Source organism: Sitophilus oryzae, unplaced genomic scaffold (assembly GCF_002938485.1).
Source record: "Sitophilus oryzae breed Bouriz unplaced genomic scaffold, Soryzae_2.0 scaffold_1389_pilon_pilon, whole genome shotgun sequence".
NCBI classification, from domain to species: Eukaryota; Metazoa; Arthropoda; class Insecta; order Coleoptera; family Curculionidae; genus Sitophilus; species Sitophilus oryzae.
The window spans coordinates 1134245-1161071 of NW_022146047.1; the positions used below are offsets into that span (position 1 = coordinate 1134245).

Here is a 26827-nt window from a genome sequence, read left to right on the forward strand (position 1 = left end):
ATATTTAGACAATGTCATTTTTTGGTAACTATAAAACATCTTAACAAGATCTGTGACAAGATAACAAAAGTTTAATAATATTATCAAATATTAATCTCATAAAAAAGCTAAGTTTCAACATCATCTTCGACAACCCAATCCGAACAATCATCTCCAAAATACATACACATCATAACTTCAACGTTTTCAGGAGAAAGTCTGCAATGTCTAGGGGAGAGAATATCTCCATAGGCTGAAAAAGCTCGTTCGCTATCGACATTTGCCACTGGGATATGCAAAACTTGTATGCAGGGTAAAAAATGTGATTTTAAACAATGTTTAAAATCACTGTAATCAAATGTATGTATTATGTATGTAGTATGTATGTAAAATCACTCTGCATAAATAGCTTATTATTCCTTTTTATGGTTGGTAACTACCCTTTATTTTTACCAACGAATCACCCCTTAAAGTTCAGTTTGTTTCGCATTTCTTTTGAAACCCCCTGTAGATATATTGTAGACAATTATCTAAAATGGGACATGCATGTCGATGCTTTGTCGAAAAAATTAAGCTCTGCCTGTTTTGCATTAAGATCTGTTTCTAAGGAGTTTAACTTGTTAGTTTCTAGAACTGTTTCTTATGCACTTTTTGACTCACACCTCAGATATGCCCTTCCATTCTGGGGTACGTGTTGTGCGACTCAATTTGACCGCATTTTCAAGGTCCAGAAGAGAGCTGTTCGATATTCACTGGGACTAAACAGCAGAACTCATTGCCAGGACTTTTTAAAAAATTGAAAATATTAACTCTTCCTTCCTTATTTATGTTTGAATCCGTTTGCCTAATATGTAAGCATGTATCAGCTTCTCAAGAAAGGCCGTCTCAGACTTATCCACTCAGGAACGCGGAGCAAGATCTTTATCTACCTACCCCACGCCCAGAGTTAGTTAAAGGTTCAATATTATACAACTCGAAAAAAATGCACAATCACCTGCTTTTTGAAATCAAATCCATAACATCATTTCTTCATTTCGCAAAGCATTGAAATCTTATTTACTAGACAAGACTTTCTACGCCGTAAATGACTTATATTTTGATAATCGAATTTGATCTTGTAAACACTGGTCTAATATTTGCTATTACTATACAGGGTTGTTCACCACATACGACACGAAGTATTGTAGCTAAACGATTAGATTTTTACAAATTGTAAGTTTTGGGTTCGTTGAAGGACTATAAGAGCTACAATTTAAAAATATTTATACAAGATACAGAGTGTCCCAAATAAATAAAAAATATCAAAGTTGTATTTTTTTAAATGGAACACCTTGTATATTATTGCATTTTTAGTTTCTACGATTAAAATAAATGTAAATTTGATTAAGGTGTATTACACTTAAACCTTACCGTTTTTGAAATATTTTCAATTTTGTAAATTTGCAGTATAAATGTTAAGGCTTCATTTCTCCAAGGCTATCGAAGTATTTAATACTAAATATTTACTGAAGTTTATTTATTGATCAGTTATTGTGTTGCAATAATAAAAATTATACTACCTTATACAGAGTGTCTAAAAATTTGTTTTAAATAATTACTAGCTTTAAACGGCAATAACTTGTTTAATTTAAATGGAATACCCTGTATATTTTATGAGAATCAGATGTACAATTTAATTGTCTATCAAACTGTATTATACCACTTTTTATCCATCCCTTCAAGTTTTCGTAGAAAATGCATTTTCTTATAATTTAGACCTCATTTATCAATATACCCATGGAATATTGACATTTTAGATTGTTTTTAAAACAACAAATGTACAAAATGTACAGGCTAGTAATATTATCGTTTTTAGTAAAACGATGATATTACTAGCCGATTTGTATGCAAAAAGAAAACTATTTAAATCTATATAAAAGAGTATACCATTAATTAAATATACCACCAGTATTTCCGCCCAAATACTAATTAATTACGTACTTAATTGTGTTCGTTAATAAATTATTGTAAATAAATGTGGATTTGAATCAGAAATCAATATAATAATAAGTTATGAAAATGAACGTCTCTGTTGTTATAAATAGGCATTCGTCAAAAAATGAAATATATAATTTTTAAGGTGTTAGTTTTTTTACTACACTGTCTAAGATACATAAATAATTTAGTTTTTTAGTATTTGGAGCAATTACTATTAATCAGCGCAAACAGTCAATTAATGTAGTTTGAATACTGGAATCATATTAATTGGTCCTCTTAAAACAAACATTTAAACCGTTTTTTTTTTAATTTTTTTAATGAAATAAACGAACTATATTGACAATATTAGTATCTGTACTCTTTAAAAATTTGGTACATCTTTAAAAATAATATAAAATGTCAGTATTTCATGGATATATTGATAAATGAGTTCTAAATTACAAGAAAATGCATTTTCTACGGAAGCTTGAAGAGATAGGTAAAAAATGGTATAATACAATTTGATAGACAATTAAATTGTGCATCTGATTCTCATAAAATATACAGGGTGTTCCGTTTAAATTAAACAAGTTATTGCCATTTAAAGCTAATAATTATTTAAAATAAATATTTAGACACTCTGTATTAGGTAGTAAAATTTTTATTATTGCAACACAATAACTGATCAATAAATAAACTTCAGTAAATATTTAGTATTAAAAACTTTGATACCCTCGGAGAAATGAAGCCTTAAAATTTATACTGCAATTTTACAAAATTGAAAATATTTCAAAAACGTTTTAATCATAGAAACTAAAAATGCAATAATATACAGGGTGTTCCAATTAAAAAAATGAACTTTGATATTTTTTATTTATTTGGGACACTCTGTATCTTGTAAAAATATTTTTAAATTGTAGCTCTAATAGTCCTTCAACGAACCCAAAACTTACAATTTGTAAAAATCTAATCGTTTAGCTACAATATTCCGTGTCGTATGTGGTGAACAACCCTGTATTTACTATAAAGTTACTAAATATGTTTGAATCTTATTTTTATTCTTTTATTCTTTGACATTGTAAACATTTATAAATGTTAATTTTAAACAATAAGACTGACAATGTAATTTGTATACTTGTTTTGTATTCTCTTTTGTTTGTATACTTTTCCTTTGTCTACAAATTGTAAAATTTTTTGACAATAAAAGCATTTATTTATTTATATAGTAAGATCGAAAAAAAACGGTGTCAAAGACGGCAGGGAATGACGAAATCGATGATCATTCTCTAAACATCATTTACTAAAATTTGTTAAAAAACTTGTCAAAAATTAGCACTAATTACAGAAAGATTAAAAAAGAATACAATGTTTCCAAACACACAAAAATTGTTCTTCTCGAATTTTAATTTAGACCCTTTAAAAATCATATCTCAATTTAAGCTAGTGCTTGACCTTGCCAAAATTTTTACAAATTTTTATTCCCCAACCGTCTTTGACGCCTTTTTTTCGATCATATGATATAAAATAACAGGAATCTTCAATTTCAAGCCATCTCAATGGTATAGTTTAGTTTGATAACATTTTGTAAACTAAAAATAACAATTAATCAATTACAAAGAATCAAATATTTTTTTCAGATTCGTGTGGCCTATATAAAATATATCAGAGATGTAGTGATACATTTAAGTACCACTAAGACAGAGGCTTCCAAATTTGCCGAGGATATGTTCAGTTATGAAAAAAGATTGGCAGAAATTACTCCAGATAGAGCTTCACTGCGTCACCCCATAACTACTTATAATGCCTTCACTCTGTCAGAACTAAAAGACAACATGGTAAGTAAAGCCCCGTCTACACATAACGTTTTACCTGTTCAGTCAAACCGTTTCAGGTAAAACCTTGTGTGTAGACAAAAAAAACGGTTCATTTTACTTGAACTGAATTAAGACGCAATGCCTCTAATGATGCCCATTTACATCAGTCAGTTAAAAATCTCTTGCGTGGGTCTGTGTCTGACTGTCAGACTAAAACTTTTTATGTTCTTTAGGTTCCTTTTTATGATATTCTGCAAAACATGTATCTCAAAGCCAACATTACAGAAAATACAGAAGTTATAGTTACTTCCTTGGATTATCTGGCAGCCATGTCCCAAATAATTTCGACCACAGATCAAAGAACAATGAACGGCTACTTAATTTGGACCTTAGTAAGAAATTATTTCCCGTATTTGGCCAATCGCTATACGTCTACGTTGGATTCTTTTCATTCAGAACTTTTCGGTAAGGACATGCATATAGTGTGACCAACGGATCTGTAGCTACGGGGTATCGGCAGGGGAACGCAGTTGTAAACAAAACATGCCCAATTTCATTCATAAAATAGGCATGGGCGTACGGTGTTATATGAAAATAATGTGTATCATAAATATAATACTCAGATTAATAATTTTTTTCAAAAAACTTTATGCTGTTTGAATCGTTACTGTTGAGTTAGCAGATAAACACTAAAAGCTTTTATTAAAGCTCCCTTAAATATTTTGAATCATTTTATTATTGTGTTGTTAATATAATAGAAGAAATAATTACAGCTGGGGTTGGAACCTTTGGTGTTACACAGCAAAATAAAACACTAAAATCAGTACAATACACCAAAACACTTTTAATTTTACACTGGACGCACGTTTCGCTAACCATGTCTGCCATCAGCAGATGATCAAGACTGAGTCTTGAGGTATATTTATTTATATATCTGTACTAACTATATTTTTTCTATAATACATAATTTTAGATATAACTATTTCCAGCAAAAAAATCTTGAAAATAGTTAACTTTGGAAGCGCAAACAAAACATAATTTTACTCATCAGTAGATCTGATGTTGCCTATTACACCAGATATGGTATCAGCTCCGCCAGCAGTTTTTAAAGGTTAGGTCATTGTCTACCCATATGTTACATCCAAATAGATAATACTTGGCTATATTTTCAAATTTCGCGTATATATATTTATATCTCTCTCTGCAATATAATGGGCCGCTCCATTAATATTTATCTGTTATTTTTAACATTTACGCCAAAAAAATTCATTTGATTTAATAACCCCTAAGCGTTTCCCTGCAAAAGGAAAATTCGATTCTTCCTGCAATTTTGCAAAAGCTTTCTAATTGTGGGGACGAGTTTGAATTCGAGATAAAATCTATTTATCAAATTCCTGACCACTTCGAAAAGTCGTTGAGCTTTTCGACAGCAGTCTCACGTGGTCGTTTCTTTCCAGAGGGGATATCATTTATCGGGGTTAGTTTTCCAGCCTTTTTTTTATCTTCTGTGTGAATTTTTATAGCCGATACGCTAACTCCGGTATAAAGAAATATCCGCTCAAGTTTACGTTTAAGCGGCAACTCAAGTGAACTCTCTGTAGCTTCTTCATCGCAAACCCTATTATGAACACAAAAATAAACCAAATGAGATTTCATCCACGTTATTATTAACTTACCTATATAAATTAGCTATTATTTCTCTTGTCTGACTATGTAGCGTCTTACCCTTAACAAATTTATTCGTTTTAAAACACAAATATACGATCAAACTTGATATTAATAATTAAAAACTACGAACGAAAAATATTATAACAAGATAACAAAACAATAAAACACAACTTAACTATCAAATAATATAAATATACTAAAAATATAGGAATAAAGTTTAGGATAACCGGTATAAAATAATGAAATAAAGTAATAATGATCAAAAAAATGACACCGCCACTGGATATTTCAAGTATTCAATATTCCTACTCTTTTCAGAAGAGACCGTGAAGTTGGGGATAAAGCAAGCGAATAGGAAAGGCGTAAAGCCATAGCAACCGCGTGGTAACAAATCCTGTGACGTACTTGCCAATCATGTTCGATGAATAGGCGGCCATGCGCGGCGATGCCGGTTTGCCAATGATATCGTTGAAAATCTTCAACTTTCATAATAGGCAGATTATACAGAATGAAAGAAATAAGTTATTAAATAAAACATATCGAACAATATGAACTACGTTAAAATTCCTTAGTAATATACGTCAGAATATATGTTAAACACATTATATATAATAAAAATATATTAAATTTATAGTTCATGTCTGGCAATTTTGCAATTTTATAGATAAACGTGGCAATATCGATTTTTTTTTCTCGCATTCCTTCCGTAGCTACAGATCCGCTGGTCAAACAGTACACTTTTAATGCAGATTCGTAAGTCTTATTATTTTTTTATATACAAGGTGTCCCAGAAATAAGTGCAAGTTTTTTTAACTGGTAGTATAGTCTAACCCCAGAAACACATCTATGAGTTTTTTTTTCAAAACATTTTTTTTTGAAAATTCGAAATTTTTTGAAACATTTTTTGGAATTTTTTTCAGTTTTTAGTTAAAAAACATAATTTCTTGTTAATATGGCAACATACATAGGTAGTAGATTAAATTTACAAGAAAGAAAATCCAGAAAAGGTGCAGTGGTTCTCAAAATTTGAGCAAAAATCATTTTTTGGAAATTTTCAAAGTAAAATAACTCCGTTATTTTGGACTTATTTGAAAAACGATAAAGAGAAAATATGTTTCTTTTATCGAGATCTACCACCCCTTAAAATACTTGCACTTATTTCTGGGACGCCCTGTATATTAATACAACACCCTGCATATTTTAAGTTATTTCGAAAGATCTTTTTCTTCCCATTTCAATTGTGTAGCTTCGAAAAAAAAAATGAAATATGAAAAGCGTCGCAATAGCCTTTGAATTATAAAACATTAAAAATTTAATAAGTGACATTAGGGATTGACCCGATAAAAATTATCGTAGATTGTCATTTCATTTTTTTTTTTTGGCTACTGTTACACTCGAAGATTACAGTTGAGGGTTGGAACCTTTGGTGTTACACAGCAAAATAAAAACACTAAATCACCACAATACACCAAAACCATAGACTTAGAATAAAATATAGACTACACTATTTACATTTAAGCGCGGTCCAATATTAATTTTTGTAAACATGTTTACTCCTGGGTGCAGCTGACCTCGGCCGTCTGAGTCTTTCGCCTCCAGCCTATGTTGTCACGTCTAAAATATTATTAATATTTTTTTTGTTGTTATACACATATATTGAGATATTAAAACTGTATTTTAATAAAGTAGTGTTTAATAGTAGAAAGATGTATTAAATAGTCCCTATACTACTAAATTATAAGTCGGAGACTATTTAAAAATGACAAATTCTTTACAATTTGGCAACACCATCAATCGCCGGGTCGCCTGTTCATTCTTTATTCTCTCGTAGTAGAGCCATAGTAGAGTAAAGCACGTGTCGTAAAACCTTGTTGTCACAGTTTCGCCATGGCTATTTTATTGTTTTTATTGGATGTTTTGATTTTGTATTTTTTTGGATTCGATTTTCTTAGTGTGTAGTGTCGGTTTAGTGTTTATTTTGATTACTTTTATTTAAAAACTATAAAACATGGTTCGTCAGTGCCAAATTTGTAAGAAATTGGACTATTTAAGTCCTGGAACAACATTCCACAGGTAAGTCAAATTTACTATTTTGGCGTCAGTGGCGTTGTAGAAAGGCGCTTATTTAGATAATAATTTAGTAAATTATAAACCCTGGAAAATCTGTATTTTTTATATTTATCATTTACGTAAAGGTTCTTACTAACCTCGTTATTAATATAACGAGTAGATACATTATTAAGTACATAAGAAGTAGACACATTATTTTCTTGGGCATTGGTTAATTTAATGCTTTTTTTTATGAAAAATGTGTTTCTTTTTATTCTAAAACCATCCTTAGAATCTAAAATAACATACAGGAATTCCAGAATGATATTCCATTATGAAACAACAATTTTTAAGGCTTATTATAAACTATAAACAATCGAGAAAGTCGAAAAAATTACAAGCTACCAAACATTTTAAAATACCAAACATTCCTTATTTTTTTTCAAGACTAAAATATTTTACAAACATTACTTTTTCCCTATAGTTTCACATCAGGTATAGAAATAACTACGTTTTTATGATAGGGTCACCATTATGATAACAAAAATGACGAACAATGGTCCAGAAATGTAAACAAGTACATATTTTTTGTAAATATTTTTCTTACCGCTTGCATTTTTGTCCATTATTATTTCACAAATTATACAGGGTTATGTAAACCAGGTAGATATTTCGTTTTTTTTATATTAAACAAAGATAAAATAAATATGCCATTTTAAAATTTATCCAGTACTTACCTAGAGTTTTTTCTTTTTTTTTCTCGACTGTTAATCTATTATTAATTTGTAATACCGTATGATCGAAAAAAACGGCGTCCAGTTGGCTTGGAAAAAACCATCGATACATACTCCATATAATTTTACATATAAAATGACAGCGATCTTCATTTCATAGCCATCGCTGACGCCGTTTTTTTTCGATTATAAGGTATAATTTTCATTTTTTCTTTTATAATGTAATATCACTTAAGTAATATCACATATAATCTGAAGATAGTTTTAGAATTAACCAAAACGTAAATCTTTAATAAAACAATCTGTTATTATTTGCCATATATGTATGTATCCAAGAAAATAATTTACATATTATTATTATATGTTTTACTGTTTTTTATCTTTATTTGAAACTCAGAAATGTTGCATTGGCTTTCTAAAAAAATGAACTTGTAAGTTTTTAAAATGCTTCGTTTCGGAGATACAGGGTGTAGAAGTTTCATTTTTATTTCGATTTTTTTCCAAATAATTTCTGAAGTGACGTCAATATTTGGACGAAAATTGGCGTTTGGGAGTTTTTTGACATGAAAAATTAGATTTAGATGTCAATTTGACTTTTACTAATAGGGGGCGCCACCTACATATTTTTTAAGTTATTTGAAGAGTAATACTTTTTGTCTGTATCTATATAAAACTACTGAGAAAAATTTACATTTCCAACGTTTTTTACTTAATAAGGTCTCTTGTTGACACTCGCCACAAGTATAGTTCTCAAGATATTTGGAAACGAATTAATCAATACATTCTTCATAAATTATTTGGAAAAAAGCGAAATAAAAATGAAATTTCTACACTCTGTATCTCTGAAACGAAGCATTTTAGGACATAAATTTATACTATTTTTTTTACTGATTTTATTTGCAGATTATGCTGCCAAAGTTTCCTGAATACAATTCCGACCACTCTGTATATCAAGATATCCCCCATTACGTACTAGTTTTTCTTAATAATTTTCTATACATTTTCCAACGCCAAGATGTACCAAGCGCATACAAATACATCAAGCTTCAAACAAGCTTGCACGTTGACAGTAATACCTACAGTAATATTGTATTATATTAATGTAATATTTTTGAACCAATGTTCAATATTACTGTAGTAATACTGTTTATACTCATGCCTTTTATATTTGTTTGAATTTGGTGCATATTTCCATTGAATAAAGTATAGTCACCATTACCATTATTATACTTACTCTATAATAAAGACAGTAACGAGTTAAATAAATGTAGTTTTCATTTTATTCACTTCCTAAAAGCTTGCTTTAATGGAACAGATTCCTGTTTTTTCTAATTTACATAATAAGACATCACTTTTACCGGAAAAAAAAATTAAACAATTATAAAGTTTTTTCTCTTTCTGTTCTATTATATCTATAGAATAGATCCTGTTTTGATTAATATTAGAGTTGTAAATGTTTGACTAAAATTAATATTTTATTAAATTAATAATTTATCATCAATTTCAAAAATTAAATAATTTCGATTATTAAAATTTCTTCTATAACACGTACTTTATTATTTTTATCGTTTTTAGACTCTAAGACGTATTTTTTTTCTAAGTCCTAAACTTTGCTTTATATTAAACTATTTTCTTTTATCCTAAATCTTAATAATATAAAAAGTTTAAATACGATATATTTTTAATTGAATTATAGCTTCATTAAAATTAAAAAAATACCCGCCTATGATACGGAGAGTGCAGGTGCACTGAAGAAAACATAAGACAGTGTTGCGTTGGGCGGCAGAGCCGTCAGGAAACGACCGTTACGACGGAGACAGCCTATCTATCGCTCGTGTCGCACTCGTTAGAGCCAAAAACAATAACACAACAATAACAAGACGTTGTCTGTCCGCATCTTCCAGCTATTTATGAATGAGATGCTCAGTCTATATTTTATTCTAAGTCTATGACCAAAACACTTTTACTTTTACACTGGACGCGCGTTTCGCTAACCATGTTAGCATCATCAGTAGATGATTATAAACTCAAACTCAAAATATTAGTATATAGAGTTTATAATCATCTGCTGATGATGCTAACATGGTTAGCGAAACACGCGTCCAGTGTAAAAGTAAAAGTGTTTTGGTGTATTGTGGTGATTTAGTGTTTTTATTTTGCTACTGTTACACGTTATTTTTTTGTAAATTAAATTTATTTGAATTGTGATGTTTTATTTATTTATTTATATCTATTTTGTTACAATATATTTATTATTTTCAGGGATATCGGCACCATTAAAACGTTGGGAATTTTGTGCCGGTTTAATAAAAACCCACATGGGTTTGGCTACAGAATATCTACTTGAAAATTCTTCTCCAATTAAAAATATTACTAAAGAAAATGTCAACACGATATTCAGTGATATTTCGAAAGTCTTAAAACAAAAACTGAAAAAATTTCAAAATTCACCCTTGTTACATCAACATTTGGAAAATAAAGTTAGTATAAAGTTTCATAAAATATATTTAGCTACAGTCATACAATAATGGGAGTTTTATCCACTCATAATGCAGCGTTTAAAGTAATGTTTTATCCAATAGTGGGATAAAATAACTTTCTTCTACTAGTGGAATAAACATTTTTCCTAATTTTCTCTAGACTTCGCAGGCAGCAAATTAGTGTTGCCAGCCGTCCTCTGTTCCAGAGGACAAACCTCTTTTTGATCTCATTGTCCTCTTTTTTCTCTTGTGGATATAATGCAACTCTTAAAAGATTACTTAATGCAACTAAGAGAAAAAGTCCTCTTTTTTACATACCAAACTCAAAATCTAAAAAATATATATCCATCGCTACAATGCTTTAAAAAATTGCTAATCTGTGTCTTTCGCTACTCGTTTGTACAGAAAAGAAAATGAAGAAATAGGTATTTATGTACAATAATTTTTTGTGAAAACGATAAACATATTTAATTTATGTTCACTTACTGTTAGCTGTGTTTTGAAAAAAAAGTTTGGTTGAAAATGGTTCGTTTTATTTTAACAAGTTGTTTTTAGTATAAATATTTGTAAGAAAGTAAGAAAGATACAATATAATAACCAATCGCATACCGTTGATATAACTTTTTGGTAAATTTTAGACATTTGGGCGAGGTTTCAAAAAATGTTTTGCCTGTGCTGTTTATTTTTACCCTTTCGCCCCCTATCTTTTGTTTTGAAAGTTGGCAACCCTAGTAAATGGGTAGTTGGTAGTTGCTTCTTGAGTCTCCGCAAATATTGCTGCAGGCATACCATCATCTGTTTGCATTTCTCGGTGGGTTTCAAAAAAAAAATTGCAAATTCTTTTCAAATTCCGAATTTTACTTGTATCAAGCTTTTGTTTGTATCAATATACTTGCTGCTAATTTTTCCTATCAAATTTTTATAATTTTAAATAATTTTTTTAAATAAATTTGTGTTGGATAAGTGTGTGGATAAGACTTTGTATTACATTCGTGTTTCAGTTGCATTATATCCACTTCAGAAAATTAAACATTCTTGTGTGGAGAAAATGCTCTCTGAAACACATAATACAGGGTGGTCCGAATTGTACTCGGGTAACTTCGGCAGCATATCCTGCAGATAAAAATAAGAAAAAAAGTTCGTATAAATATATGTCCTAAAATGCTTAGTTTCGGAGATACAGAGCGTGGAAGTTTCATTTTTATTTCGATTTTTTCCAAATAATTTCTGAAGTAACATTAATATTTGGATGAAAATTGGTGTCTGGCAGGTTTTTGACATGAGAAATTTTATTTTGATGTCAATATGACTCCTATTTGTAGGGGGCGCCACCTATATGTGTTTTAACTGTTTTGAAGAGTAATAACTTTTCCTCCGTACCTATTATATATAAAACTACTGAGTGAAAAAGTATACATTTCCGTCATTTTTAGGTCAAAAAACGACTCTTGGTAAAAATCGCTAAGAGCAACCGTTCTCAAGATATTTTGAATGGAAATAGTCAATACATGGCATTATTGCACTTTCCACCAGAGCATTTTTTTACGTAAGAAACATCGTAAATATACAGGGTGTCCCAGATTTTAATCGGGAAAATTTAATAGACGATAGAACTTGCAAAAATAAAACAAAAAGTTCATATCAATTTGTAAGATTTAAAGCATCCTTTTCGAGATACAGGGTGTTAAAGTTACTTAAAAAAAAGATATTTGAAAAACTATTTAATCGATTTGGATATAACTTGACCCCTTTATAATACTTACTATGGAACTTAATTTGATGTAATTAGATTTAAGGTTATTGGCCAGGGGCGGCGGTGGGGCATTACTGTTAAATTATTTTAAAGGAAAAAGTAGGCACGCCACTGCTTTTTTAGAAGTTTAATATTATTTTTGGATTTAGTAATTAAAAATATTATTTTTTTGTCTCCTGACTTTTTTGTCTATCTTGCTTACTTCTTGCGAAAAAAATTAAATTCTAATTGTTAATTAATATTATAATTGGTATTCTAATGGTACCCTGTATCTCGAAAAGGAAGCTTTAAATCTTACAAGTTGATATGAACTTTTTGTTTTATTTTTGCAAGTTCTATCGTCTATTAAATTGTCCCGATTAAAATCTGAGAGACTCTGTATATTTTTTGCTCAGTACTTTTATACAGATACGGACGAAAAGTTATTACTCTTCAAACCAGTTATAAAATATGTAGGTAGCGCCCTCTACAAGTAGGAGTCATATTGACATCGAAATCAAATTTCTTGTATCAAAAAACTCTGAAACGCCAATTTTCATCCAAATGTCGACGTTAGTTCAAAAATCAAAATAAAAATGAAACTTCTACACTCTGTACCTTCAAAACTAAGCAATTTAGTACTTACTATATGAACTTTTTTACTTATTTTTATCTGCAGAATATGCTGCCGAAGTTTCCCGAAGACAATTCAGAGCACCCTGTATAATAAATATTATTACTAATATTATGGCATTTTTTAGCTCAAGACTGTTTCAATCCAAGTAGGCCTTCCAGATGACGTGAAATCACTAAAATTCGTCAAGAATTACTACACTCCCTTGACCATTATCAAGTTGAATTTTTTCGAAAGTGTCAAGAACGCCATGCTATTTAAAAAGGCAATAGAAGAAAGGATGCTTGTTAAATCTCTTGTCATGGGAGGATTTTTGAAGGAATATCTAAAAGAAACACCGCAAGTCCAGTATTTAGCTTCAAAAAATCAAGTTATAGTTCCAAGAAGTTTGCTGACCGAACCATATTATGAAGATGGATTTCCTATAGCAATAGTGTATGGGCGATTAGGGTTGGAGATAGCGCAAGCAATGACATCTGCCATTTTGCCTTATGACAGTCTTTGGACGGCGGACAGGAAGATACTGTCTCCATTTCATATGACAGTGAATGAATCCTTTAAATCTGTGGAAAAAGCAGCTACATGTTTATCAAGGTACGTGAATACAACACTGCAAGGGTATCCCAGAAATAAGTGCAAGTATTTTAAGAGGTGGTAGATCTCGCCAAAAGAAACATAATATTTTTTGTTTACCATTCTTTAAAATAAATTAATAATAACCGAGTTATTTAACTTTGAAAATTAAAAAAATAATGGCAACATTTTGAGAGCCGCCTGCAGCGATCGATAAATCGTTGACAGTTTTGACACATCGACTAGAAAGATTTAAAAACGACTTGGAAAATTCAGATTAAAAGTAAAAAACTTACCTAACATTAGAAAACGGGACTTCGATAGATAGCAGGTCGATGTAATTAGGTTAGAGAGTCATTTTATCACTTTACATAAAACCGCAACTTCACACTTTACCAAACTTCATTTCTCTGCGATTCTTGACTGAACTGTACTTAATGTCCACGTGTATTTGGCACAAAATATATTCATATGCCATCTGAATTAGAGTTCTGTTGAACTGAGTAGCTGTTTGAACGCTCTGTATATAACATATCATATGATTGAAAAAAAATCGGCGCGGCAGTTCGTTTGGAAATAAAGATCGCTGTCATTTTATACAGGGTTCGGCAAAAGTGCGTCGGGCATCTGTAGCTACTAGAAAAACAAACTTGAGAATTTTGTTTAGGTTAAACCTAAATTAATGTATGAGAATGTATTTCAGGAAAATATTCTAACTGCTATAGGGCTGCTGAAAAATGTATGAGTTGATCGGGATGATTTTTTTAAATGGAACACCCTGTATATTATTGTATTTTTGGTTTCCTTTCCGATCTCTTTACATAATACTAAGATATGAGTAAATATATTTCGATATTTTTAGAGATATAAATAAATAAATAAAAATATATATTTTTCAGCCTTAAAAAATTATTAAAAATACAAGAACTGTCATGAAATCAAAACTATATTAGGTATGTACTTTGGATGGTTTCTGCTTACTTTGCTATAAATAATATAAATATGGTAATCCTAAATCATACAAATATATTTAAAATATTATATATATATAAATAAATATTATATTTATATAATATTATTTATATATAAATAAATATTATATCTATATAATAAAAATATTATATAGATATTCAAAATTCTACGCCAAACATTGAAACCATTAAAAATTTTGAAATACTTTAAATATAAAAAATGTTCATTTTTAGGGTTCCGTACCAAAAGGGTAAAAACGGGAACCCTATTACTGACTTCACTGTCCGTCTATCCGTCCGTCACCTGGTCTATCTTATGAACCGTTATAGCTAGACCAAGGATACGAGCTAGACAGTTGAAATTTTCACAGATAATGTATCTATGTTGCCGCCCAAACCAAACCAAATACTAAAAACAGAATTAAATAAATGTTTATAAATAAAAAAGTACTTTCTCTAAACATTATCTTTTAAGTAAGAATTTTACATAGAATCTTTCAAGTCCTCGGTGGCCGCGTGGTTAAAGCTTTAGGATGACTTTACGCTGCTATGACGTTGGAGCCTTAGTAAGGCAGGTTCGAATCCTAGTCCAGGCGACTTTTTTTTAATCGTTTTTTTTTAATTTTTGCATATTTTTACATATTCATTTTTACTTTTTACATATTTATTATTGATTAATACAATTTTTAGTAATGTGTTTCTTCATTTTTTTTTAAATTACTTATACGCGCATTCAAAATTTCAGCTAAATCGGAAAAAAAGTTTATAATAATATAGTGTCTAATGTTGTATAGATAATGAATGGTACGGAACCCTTCGTGCGCGAGTCCGACTCTCATTTGACCAATTTTTTAATTCTCAATTTAATAAAAAATAACAGGGTGTTCCATAAAAAAAACAAAGAAAAATTATTTTATATTTTAGAATGTTTGCCGTAGAATTTTGAACATCCTGTATGATTTAAGATTACGATATTTTATAGCAATGTGAGTATAGGCCTATGGTATAGACCATCTAAAGTAAATACCAAATATATATTTTTTATTTTTTTTATTAATATCTCTGAAATTATTTAAATATATTTACCCATATCTTAAAATTAGGTAAAGTGATCTGAAAGGAAACCAAAAATGCAATAATATACAGGGTGTTCCATTTAAAAAACATCGTCCTTATCCACTCGCACCTTTTTGCACCAACTGCACCCTATAGAAGTTAAAATATTTTCGTGAAATACATCCTCGTACAGTTTGACAAATATAGGAAGAGACTTGGAGATAGCACCGGTCGCGCACACGATAGAGAGAGAACGCATTCGGCGGAAGAGAGATGCAGTTACGCTACGAAAAATCTGATTAAAGCAAATTTGTGGGCTGTCCACTGCGCATCGAGGGGCGTCTCTTATTTTATTTTTCTCACGTCTCTAGCTATACTTGTTAAGTTGTACATACTTTAGGTTTAAACTTAAAAAAATTCCCAAGTTTTTCATTCTAGGAGCTAGAGATACCCGACGCACTATCGCCGGACCCTGTATGTATTGTCTTCTTTTATGTATTCTTTATAATTATATGGTGAATGTCATCGATCGTCATTTTCAAGTTGACGCCATTTCTACTTGACGCCATTTTTGTTTATTATACTTTATCTACCTAATCAAATAAGATTTTCACCTAAAACGTGCTTTGATTAGCGATATCCACACACTAAAAAATAATAATACTAGTTTGTGTAAACTGTATTCGAAAAAGTTCATAAGTTGTGATCTTGACTCACCCTGTATAAGCAAATAACCTTGAAGGATTGCGTGAAATACAAACATTTTTTTACGAAAAAGGGCTCGTATATTTAGGCAAAATTAACTCCTGGAGTTTCCGCTATTGATAATTTTATTAACTCCTTTTTTATAAGGAAATTTAAAAAAAATCAAATTTTTAATACCTATAATTCTGAATCTACTTAATACTTAACACTTAACTGATTTTCTTTGATCAACAAAAAATACTAAACTTTCTTTGCATTTGTAATATATAAAAATTCTTTGAAATTTAAAGAGCAAGATCCTGGAGCCTTGAGAATAGAATTCTAATTTTATTAGTTGAAAATTTATATAAATGTTTATCAAAAAAAATGTTGCTTAAGTGTGCCTTAAGCAATATATGTGTTTTTCCATCCTTGTCTAGGGGAGTGCTAACCGTCTCTCCTTTCATACAACACAGTGGAAATACGCGCATTCGTCGGTATATGTAGTTAAAGTCGGTCGGAAACGAGCAGCGAGTTATTAGAGCACTCATTCCGCGAGCGCCATCTATGAGCAACACCACAAACATTCATACGAGAACTATTTTCCTTCACCATTTTGTCATTAATATTTGTCAAAAATTATAATTGCCTCTCATATCTCTGATATTATCAATTATTGCTGTATAAACTGGATTGATACATAGAAAAATAATCATATTTTATTTTCAGGTATATCTTGGATATAAACTTGGATATTCCCGTCATAATCGCCAACGAAACTGCCCTCAGTATCGTGACTGAACTAACTGCCGTTACCGTAGCCAAAGAAGTAAATTTACTTAAACGAAACGTTAAAAATATTTATTTATTACTTTTGTTTTAAGGCTCTTGCCAAACGCTTAACGCGTATCCTACATAGCCATCAAGGAGGCTTGGAAATCTTCGAAGATGAAGCTTTGTTTTTCGTTAGCTACACGCAAACACGGTGTTCAGAGTCGACCAGCCAGTACCAGTATTATGAAAATGTGATTGATTTTAGATTATCGTTCAAGGCTTTGTAAGTACTTAATTATAACCTATAATATACAGTATGTCCCCGGATTGTTTTTAATTTTTCATATAAGAATTTTTGCTTGTTCTAAAATGGTTAATCTCGTTTATACTCTTTCAAATTCCCATACCGTTTTAGAGAAAACTAAGAAAACATGAAAATATGATTGAATTTAGTCCTAAAAATCAAAAGCCGTTTGTATAGCAATCTATTATCGATTTCATTCTTTGATAGATGGTTATTAATTTTGATTAATGTCATATTTTTTCTGTTGCTAAAGTATCACATTTTCCAATAACTATTATAACGCCTTTCCGTACCATTGAACTAAATAAAGTTTGTGCTTCTTTAACATTTTAAAACAGCAAAAAATAAGATATTAATTTAAATTCTATCAACAACGATATGTCCATAGATAAAAGAAAATAATCTACTTTTAAGATAGATATGAAACTTAATAGTAAAATTTTGGGTCAAAGCGCCCCTCCGTGTTTTTAGTGGAGACCACGTTTATAACCCAGCGCCTTCGCCTTTTCTGCTGTAAATGTTTTTTATGTTTATATTTGAATTCAAAGGATTTTTTTTAAAGTTACCACGTTACCACCGATATATTAGTATATCAAAGTAACTTTAATAAAACATAAGAATATATATATATATATTTTACAATTTATTTTTTTATTTATTTTACAGAGTTTCATGTAAATGATCGTAAGTCGACTGGCTGTCTAATGAATAGACCGAGATTTATAGATTTTAAAGCGAACGAAAAAAAAATCAAACAACGAATACATACCATATATTTTCTTTTATCTAAGATACATACCTTATCGTCTTTTGGAAACACGTACATTTTTGCAGTTTTGTTAGTTTCTTTGCAAGATGCAACACAACAAGAAAACACCATTTTTACAGTTAATAAATAATAAAACTATTTCTGACTATGCTATTTAAAATTTAGTTAGAAAAGTAAAAAACAAACGAGTATTTGCAAACGCAGGCCCAAATTCAATAAAAATCAAAATTTTTCCTGCGAAAATCAGGCTTTTTTCACTGAAAAGGTATTTTTTATTTATCAGCAGTCATTGTCAAGTTGACAATATACAGGGTGTTTTCGAATTGGTCTAAAAAAATTATGGTGTGATTCCTCATGTGTTCTTAAAACAATTTTTATATAACCATTAGGTCTAAAGTACTTCCTTTCTGTTCTACAGGGTGTTAAAATTTAAAAAAATCGATTTTTTTGCTTAACATAAATGGTACACCACTGCTTTTTTAAAGAAAATATATTTTTTTCTTGACTGGCCATCCTTTTTCAACAAAATTGATCTTTTGAGTTTTTCTTGTTCATCAAACGGTTGTCGAGAAAAAAATAAATATACTTATTAAGAGCCCGCCTTAATTCGTTTTCTAACGATTTTTTATTTTTTAGATTAATTAGAAAACACCCTGTATATGCATATCACAGGCAACCAAATAAACTAGTAACCTCTAAAAATTATTTTTCCTACCACTAGCGACATACCGTGTTTTTAGTGTGTACTAAATTATTGTGTATTATTGTATTACCGTGTTTTAGGGTGTACTAAATTATATATACTACCCTTGTATATATATTTTTAAAGTAGATCAACCTAAGACGTTTATGGACTAAGACTACTAGATGGCAGGACCGGTTTCCCTACAGAAAAATATTTTTTGTTACTCTGAATTTTGAAGCTACCAATAAAAACAGAGAAAATAAAAATCGATAATTTTCGGACTGTGCCAATTGGTTACTAATCGACCAGATACTTTTTATCTATTAGATATGCTATAAAAACTGGCAATTATACAATTCGACCATTGTAAATACCCGACAAATTCTTCAAGGCCGACAAGGCCGATGCTTCTCACTGATAAGAAATAAAAATGTTTGTTTAGATAATTTTCGAGGTATTTTTTCTTTCTGAATGCACATTTTAAAATATTTTATATTCTTTGTCCCCTTGACCTATTATCCTGGTTGCACGTATGGAAGTTCTGTTTCTTCTAGTTTTAGAAAATGTTCATATTTCTTTTTTCTTTGTAGGTGTAGTGTAAAATTAGATTAATTTATTAAGTTTAATTATAGTGTTTAGTGTAGCATGTTAGTGTAGTCTACCAAAAATAGTTTAGTAGTGTTTTTATAGTTTATTTTGTAGTTAAGTAATAGGTGAAGGGATAATTTTGTTATTTTTTCTTTTTGTTTGATAAATTAGTAAGTTTGATAATTTGTTCAGTGTAGAATACAAGAATAAGTAGTTGTCTAGTGTTTTTAAGAGATTATATTCGTTTATTTTGTAGTTGAGTAGTAGGTGAAGGCGTATTTGGGTATTTCTTCTTTTTGTTTTTCTTGTAATAATTGTAGTAGTTCTATTAAGTATTGTGATAGATACACTATATCTTCCTTCAACTTTGTTGAAAAGTGCGTTATCATATACTCTTGGTTTTCTGGTAGCAGAATATACGAAAAAAAAATCTGATCAAATTTATTTGAAATTAAATTAATCTAGCCTTATTAATCAAATTAAACTAGTCAAATAATAACAATAGTTAGTTTCAAAATACTATACATGGTGAGTTTCCTACGATGTTCTCTATGGGCATCTCGGAAACTACTGGAGATAGAGAGTCGGTTAAATGGGAAAAGAATTGCAGTTTTGTGGGGTCATAAATATGCGCCTTTCGGATTTTTCGGAGAAGTTCAAGGCTTATTAGATATTTCGAAAAAAACAAATTCTGGCTATTTTAAAACTTGTCTCTAATTCCATTATAATCTACCGTATGATTGAATAAAAACGGCGTCAACGATGGCTATGAAGTGAAGGTCGCTGTCATTTTATATGTAAAATTATATGGGAAATATCATTGATCGTCATTTCATAGCCATCGCTAACGCCGTTTTTATTCGATCATACGGTATTTTAGACAAAAAGTTGTAGATAATCACATACCTAATGAGTTTGTGTTTTTTTTTCTAAAGTCTGTCATTTTTGACATATGACACAAACATATGTTTTTTAGTAAACCATAGTTGGCCATGACTTCATAAAAAGCGCCATTTTTTAAGCTTTTCAGCGATAGGTATAATATGTTTTTTTCGAAAAATTACAAGTTATAGCCAATTCTTTTCTTTCTTGGCTAATTTCCATAACAATAATACCATGCCAATTAGTTTAGCATTAGGTAGCCAAAAAAAAAATATCGTAAATTTCGTAAAGCACTCAATTTAGAATAAAATAATCTAAGAATGAAATGATTCTTTTATAAACCTGCATTAAATCAACTTAAAATAGGTATGTAACTTTTTTTCAATTATTAATTAACAGCCAATTAGCATAAAATTATCATAAATTATAAATAATGTACCAACATATCGAAATAATAATTTCTTTGTTAATACGGTTTAGAATTCTTAAAATAACAGGCAAAAATAATCCACAATTTACAGTAAAATAAAAGTTTCGTTTAAATTTCTTAATCAGCTGATCACTATTAAAGTTCGCAGATACCCGGGCTATATTATTACATTACTCTGAGGAAAATAACGAAAATAATCGATATTTTTGACTCCGCCCCGAAAGGTTCACGATTTGTCCTCCAGTTAGCAGCACATTTTGTCTAGTCGGTTGACCAACTTTAAGAATATATAAACAAGGATACTACCAAACCAAAATTTCACCATATAAGTTTCCAGGCAATGGATATGTCAAAGAACGAAAACGAAATTATATTACCATGGAAACGCGTTTAAATTTTTAGGACTTAATTCAAGTATATTTTCACGTTTTTTTTTTTAATTTTCCTTAAAACGGTATGGAAATTTGGAGTAGTATAATAGTTATTTTTTATACAAGACGATAAAATGGTATTTTATCGTCGACCGAAAAGATTAATTCACGAGCGATGAAATTGCGAGTGAATTAATATCGGGAGACGATAATGCAATTTTATCGTCGTGTATAAAACAATATTTTTTCCATAGCGAGTTACGTTTTAAAAAATATTCAGAAATTATTATTTCAAGGAATTTATTACGAATAGAAAAAATATTGTGCTGGGTTGGCGTTGGTTTCTATGTAATTTTACAAATAAATAAAGCTGTCTCTAGTTGTCAGTTTTGAGTCAATATTTTTTAATTCTCTTTCGTGTCGATTGCTGATTGAATTGAAGCCAGAAATGGCTCAAAATGAAATAAGTAAATTACCAACAGATATTCAGACTGAGGCGACAAACGCCAAAACATATCCAAACTACTTCCATTTAAATCCCGAATAACTTATGAAAAGGAATACAACAATTTTCAAAAATGGAAGCAATTAAAAAACGTGCGAGAAGAAATAAAGTTTTTTAACCTATCCTCGCTGTTAAAGTATCATTTAATCTACCCTTGCTGTTAAAGTACTATTATATCTACCTACTATTTTTGATAGATATAAGGCAATTTTAACAGTTCCTATGGAAAAAACAAAATTAATTACATTTTATAACAAGCAAAAATTTTTGTCAGAATGTATTTTTCTAAAAATGTAAACAATATATAACAATAAAAAAGTTTTTTCTCTGGTAAAGACAATCCGGGGACATACTGTACGATATGATAGAAAAAAAATCGCCTTATTTACTTTTATGCTTATTATATGTGAAATTATATGGCGGAAAACATAATTTCCGAGCCAACTGGACGCCGCTTTTTTACGATCATACGGTGTTTATTTAACTTAATATGAAGAATTTTCTTGTTTCCTTTCAATAAAAAATTTCGAGAAAAACAAACAAGTTATTTTGAACATTCAGAGACCGATTTTACTTAATTTATTATTTTATTTATTAGTTATTTCCAATGACTAAAGAATATAAGGATATGTAACGCCCCTATACGGGCTGCAGCAGAATTTGTGGCATTAGAGACCTTTCTTTTGGTGGCAAAGAATGAGTCATCATTTGATCACCGGCGACAATTTTAGCGATTTTTAATAGTTTGTGTGTAGTAAACTTTGTATACACTTTATTACAATGGTGATTAGTTGTTCAGCTTTCAAGTGTAAAAGCAGCAGCGATAAGAAAGAGCCAGGAGTTACGTTTCATAGGTAAATAAACAGTCCACTCCAACTTTTTAGCGTTTTCTTATTGAATTCGATAATTATTCTTCAATTTCAATTAACATCTATATGTACTTGATATGTGCTATACGTCGATACTAGTTTTTACCTTTTGTTAACATTTTAATACATTTTTTTCGTAATTAATTAGGATGATACACCATAGGCGTAGTCAAAACAATTATCAAAAAATATAAATATTGCTTCAAATAGCTAGATTGAGAAAAATATGTGCCACGGCACTGTTTGGTGACATCGGTACAATTTGCTATAGGGTGTTATTTGTCCTTGGATTCTTTAGTCATTGGTTATTTCAAAACTCCGCCATATTGAAATTGGAATAAAACCACTCTAGGCTGCTATTTAAAAAAAATAATAACTTGTAAATAATAACTATCCTTGAAAAAATAACGTTTATGTAAATATATGAAAAATACCGATATATTTTGCTCTTAGGCGCATTCACCATTCTGTCACCGAATGTGATAACAATATTTTGTAGCGATGGGAACTATCGAATGAATTAGACTATCGAATGGTTACTGAATGAATGATTTCAACTATCGAATGGTTTCATTCGAATAAAATCATTGATTCATTTGTATACTAAAGCATATGTAACAACCTCGCCGTGCGACTAAATGATTATCGTTAAGCCACGACTATCGAATGCTTTTTATAAATGAAATTTAGTATTCGTTTGATTTTTGTCTGCGTCAGTGCATTATTAGTCCTTCCAAATTTTTATAACTTGCCTTCTAAATACTGTGCTATTTTTGCGTTTATTAAAATATTTAAAATACTAAAGTAGTAGTGTTTTTTTTTAAATTGATGATTGTGTACGTGTGCAGGTGGTTAAAATTTTTCTGAAAATTTGTGTGATTTTCCGATCTTTCAATTACTTAATTTTATACGGTATATGGTCTATTTTTTTAATGGGAAATTTTGAGAAGTAACAACTTTTAAGAGAGATGAGGTGAACTTACAATTAATTTTAAAAATACATATGTATTTGTATTTTAGATGTTTTAGTAATATGAATTAGTTGAACTTAATAATCATATTTAAGTAATGTGGTAATGCGGTTAAGTAAATGATTATCGAACTCAAATTTTGGGATGAGAAAATTAAATTGATTGATTAAAGTTTTACACGTGCCAATTTAAAAAAAGTTAACGATATTTGTATTTTGTTTATGCTAATTCTCTTACATGTAGATTTTTGCGAAGAAATATTTTATTTATTTTTAAAGTAAATGCCAGTAAAAGCAAATATTATTTTTAAATACTAATACAAAGTAATACACATATATAATTATTTTGATTTCTAATTTTTTATTTATATTTTTCTTCTATTACACTGCATGCTTAGAAAATTAATAAATGTTTATATTTCATGATTTTAAAATTTGTTGTTAATATAACAAATTAGTTCTGTAATTATTATTATTTAATAAACCAACGTTGCCACACAAAAAATTTAGAGACTATATTATTTTTAAATAGGATCTAATATAAATAATTTGGACTTCTAATTTGTTGTTTATATTTTGCTACTACTTAAAAAATGTTTATATTAAATGATTTTAAATTTTGGTGTTAATCGGTATAACAAATTATTACTGTTATTATTTATTAAACCAGTTTTGCTTTTTTAAAAACATTAAAAATCATTTTCCTACATCCAAAATAAAAAGTATTATTGCAGTGTAACGACAGAATATTAATAAAAAAATGCAAAATATATAGTCATACTATCTCTAACTAATTATAATACCAAAGAATAATATTCTTTGCTAATACCAATTAATACGAATATACGGCAACAGCGCCGTTCATAATGTATTTTCTGTGTAAATACTAGCACCTCAATAAAAAAATAATGTGTCCTTATCTTTATCTGACTCAAAATCAAAGATGCCGGCTTTTTTCATACCATTGCCACCGACCGCTGTCGGGTTTCTAGGAAAGAAACCTACGTCGCCGGGCGACAACTAAAATCCAGTTTATATTTTATTATAGTCGATCCTGATGAATAAATGAATTTTACAAATGAATGAATTTTATAAATGAATGGTTTTTGCTGCCGAATTAATATATTTCAAGGCAGATGACGCATATATTCGATATTTTTATTCGAATAGTTTTCGACGAATGTTTTCTTACTAGCTATCGAATTATTCGAATGAATTGCAATTATCGAATGTTTCGATAGTATTCATTCGATAGTTCCCACTACTAATATCTTGGCTTGTTAATCTTATTATCATTAATTATAAAAACCTTATTAGATATTTTATCATTAGTTACCTTTTTGTTTTAAATTTAAATTATAATAAAAATGTGAATAATATGTGATTTGAATATATTTGTTTAAAGTGTCTGATTAATGTTAAATAATATTTATGGATGGTTTATTAGCCGACCATACCAACAGGGCCATAACAAATGTACCATACCAGGGGGTATGGTACATGACCATACCAGGGGGTATGGGAGGGGGTTAAAAATTTAAAAAAATCGTAACTCCAAAATTACAGTAGCTAGCGAAACACTGTTTTCAATTTAAGATTAGGAATAATATTTGCAACAGAATTTGTAATAACATCAAAATCAGTCAAAGTCGCAGTTTTTGACATATTAACATATTTTAGTATGGGCGGCTATACGTGCCTCCCGGCGCCATTTTTTTTGATTATTTTTTTCCTTTTTCAGGTTGCACGTGGTTTGGTCTCAACTGAGCGACTTCCAGGAAACTTTCGAGTGCAGACCAAATAGGAAACTAGAATGCAACCGCGTCCTTTAATAAAAAACTACTTAAAACTTCTTGTTCTCCGTTTTTTTTCAGAGGATGATCGATCGACTTAGTGCCACGACATACTCGATTTTCGATTAAGTTTAAAATTTGACATAAAAACCCTTTTTATTTTAGTTGTAAGTAATTTATTTCTGTTTTCCGTATTTTCGTTTATTTTAAGATTTTGGACAGCGGCAGTGATTGAGAATTTATAGTTTGTTTAAAATAAAGATTATATATTTTTTGTATGCGTGTTTTATTTTGTTTTTCACCTTTCCCATTACATTTTAACGAAATGGTCTCATCTGCTAACTTCGTTTTTGGTTTTGCAGAAAATATACAAGTGTAGTAATAATAATGCTATTAATTGATGAATAAGAAATATGAAGTTGTCGATACCGAGGAAACACGTACTCCGTTAACGCTATTTTTGGTTTAACCACCCACAAAAACTATCCATTGTTATTTTAAAGCCTAGTCCGACGCTGTTTTTTTTTTCAAAAATATGGTATTAACACAAAAAATATGAATTTTAAGACAATAGAAATGAGAAATGTGATAATGGAATACCTGTTTCAGCACCTTGTATACATATCAAACGATAAACAAACGGCATCGCAGTTTGCTTGGAGATGGAGATCGCTGTCATTTTATGTGTCAAAATAAATTATATGACAAAAAATAGTTAATAACATTCTTTGAAATTTAAAAAGCTTGGAGAATTTCAATTTTGTTGGCTAATTCTGTGTTGCCGTATACAGGGTGGTCCGAACTGTATTCCGGAAACTTCGGGAGCATATTCTTATTAAAATAACTAAAAAACTTCTTATAAATGTATGTCCTAAAATGCTTAGTTTCGGAGATACAGGGTGTAGAAGTTTCATTTTTATTTCGATTTTTTCCAAATGATTTTTGAAGTAACGTCAATATTTGAATGAAAATTTGTGTCTGATAGTTTTTTGACACGAGACATTTGATTTTGATGTCATTATGACTCCTATTTGTAGAGGGCGCCACCTACATTTGTTTTAACTGTTTTGAAGAGTAATAACTTTTTGTTCGTACCTGTATAGAACTGCTGAGTGAAAAAATATACATTTTCGTATTTTTTTACGTAAATAATGTCTCTTGGTGAAAATCGTTACGAGCAACCCTTCTCGAGATATTTAGAATGGGAACAGTCAATATATGTCATTATTGACAAAAAAGTAAATATGTTGAGTACATAGTTATTGGACTAAAAAGATAAATTTGGAAAATTTTTATTATATATATTATATTTTTATCATAAAATTTTCTTCGAAAAAATGATGATTGGTGATGATTTGGCACAAAAACATTTCAAATTTATGATTTCCGTCTATTAACTATTTAGTCAACATGTTTATAATTTATGTCAATGATGACAGGTATTGCTAATTTCGATTTCAAATATCTCGAGAACTATTACTCGTAGCGATTTTTATTAAGAGATCTTTTTTACGTTAAAAACGTTGTAAATGTATATTTTCTTACTTAGGAGTTTTA

The 26827-nt window shown here is 29.6% G+C and overlaps 1 protein-coding gene, 1 long non-coding RNA gene and 1 other non-coding gene across 3 annotated transcripts in view; 2 read left to right on the plus strand and 1 right to left on the minus strand.

Annotated features, from left to right (window-relative positions):
* LOC115875511 (protein gone early) overlaps positions 1-25527 on the plus strand; it is a 130417-nt gene extending 104890 nt beyond the window's left edge. The window contains exons 6-12 of the mRNA XM_030890986.1: positions 3573-3770; positions 3983-4214; positions 10463-10680; positions 13174-13640; positions 17060-17159; positions 17215-17387; positions 25219-25527. Coding sequence (XP_030746846.1) covers positions 3573-3770; positions 3983-4214; positions 10463-10680; positions 13174-13640; positions 17060-17159; positions 17215-17387; positions 25219-25309 — 1479 coding nt within the window. The 3' untranslated portion in view covers positions 25310-25527. The remainder of the gene's footprint in view (positions 1-3572; positions 3771-3982; positions 4215-10462; positions 10681-13173; positions 13641-17059; positions 17160-17214; positions 17388-25218) is intronic.
* Positions 7403-9462, plus strand: LOC115875515. Its single transcript, XR_004049017.1, has 2 exons — positions 7403-7490; positions 9104-9462. It is a non-coding gene; the product is annotated as an uncharacterized LOC115875515 (long non-coding RNA).
* LOC115875578 lies at positions 16712-16804 on the minus strand. Its single transcript, XR_004049032.1, has one exon. It is a non-coding gene; the product is annotated as a U6atac minor spliceosomal RNA (small nuclear RNA).
* Positions 25528-26827: the final 1300 nt, after the last annotated feature.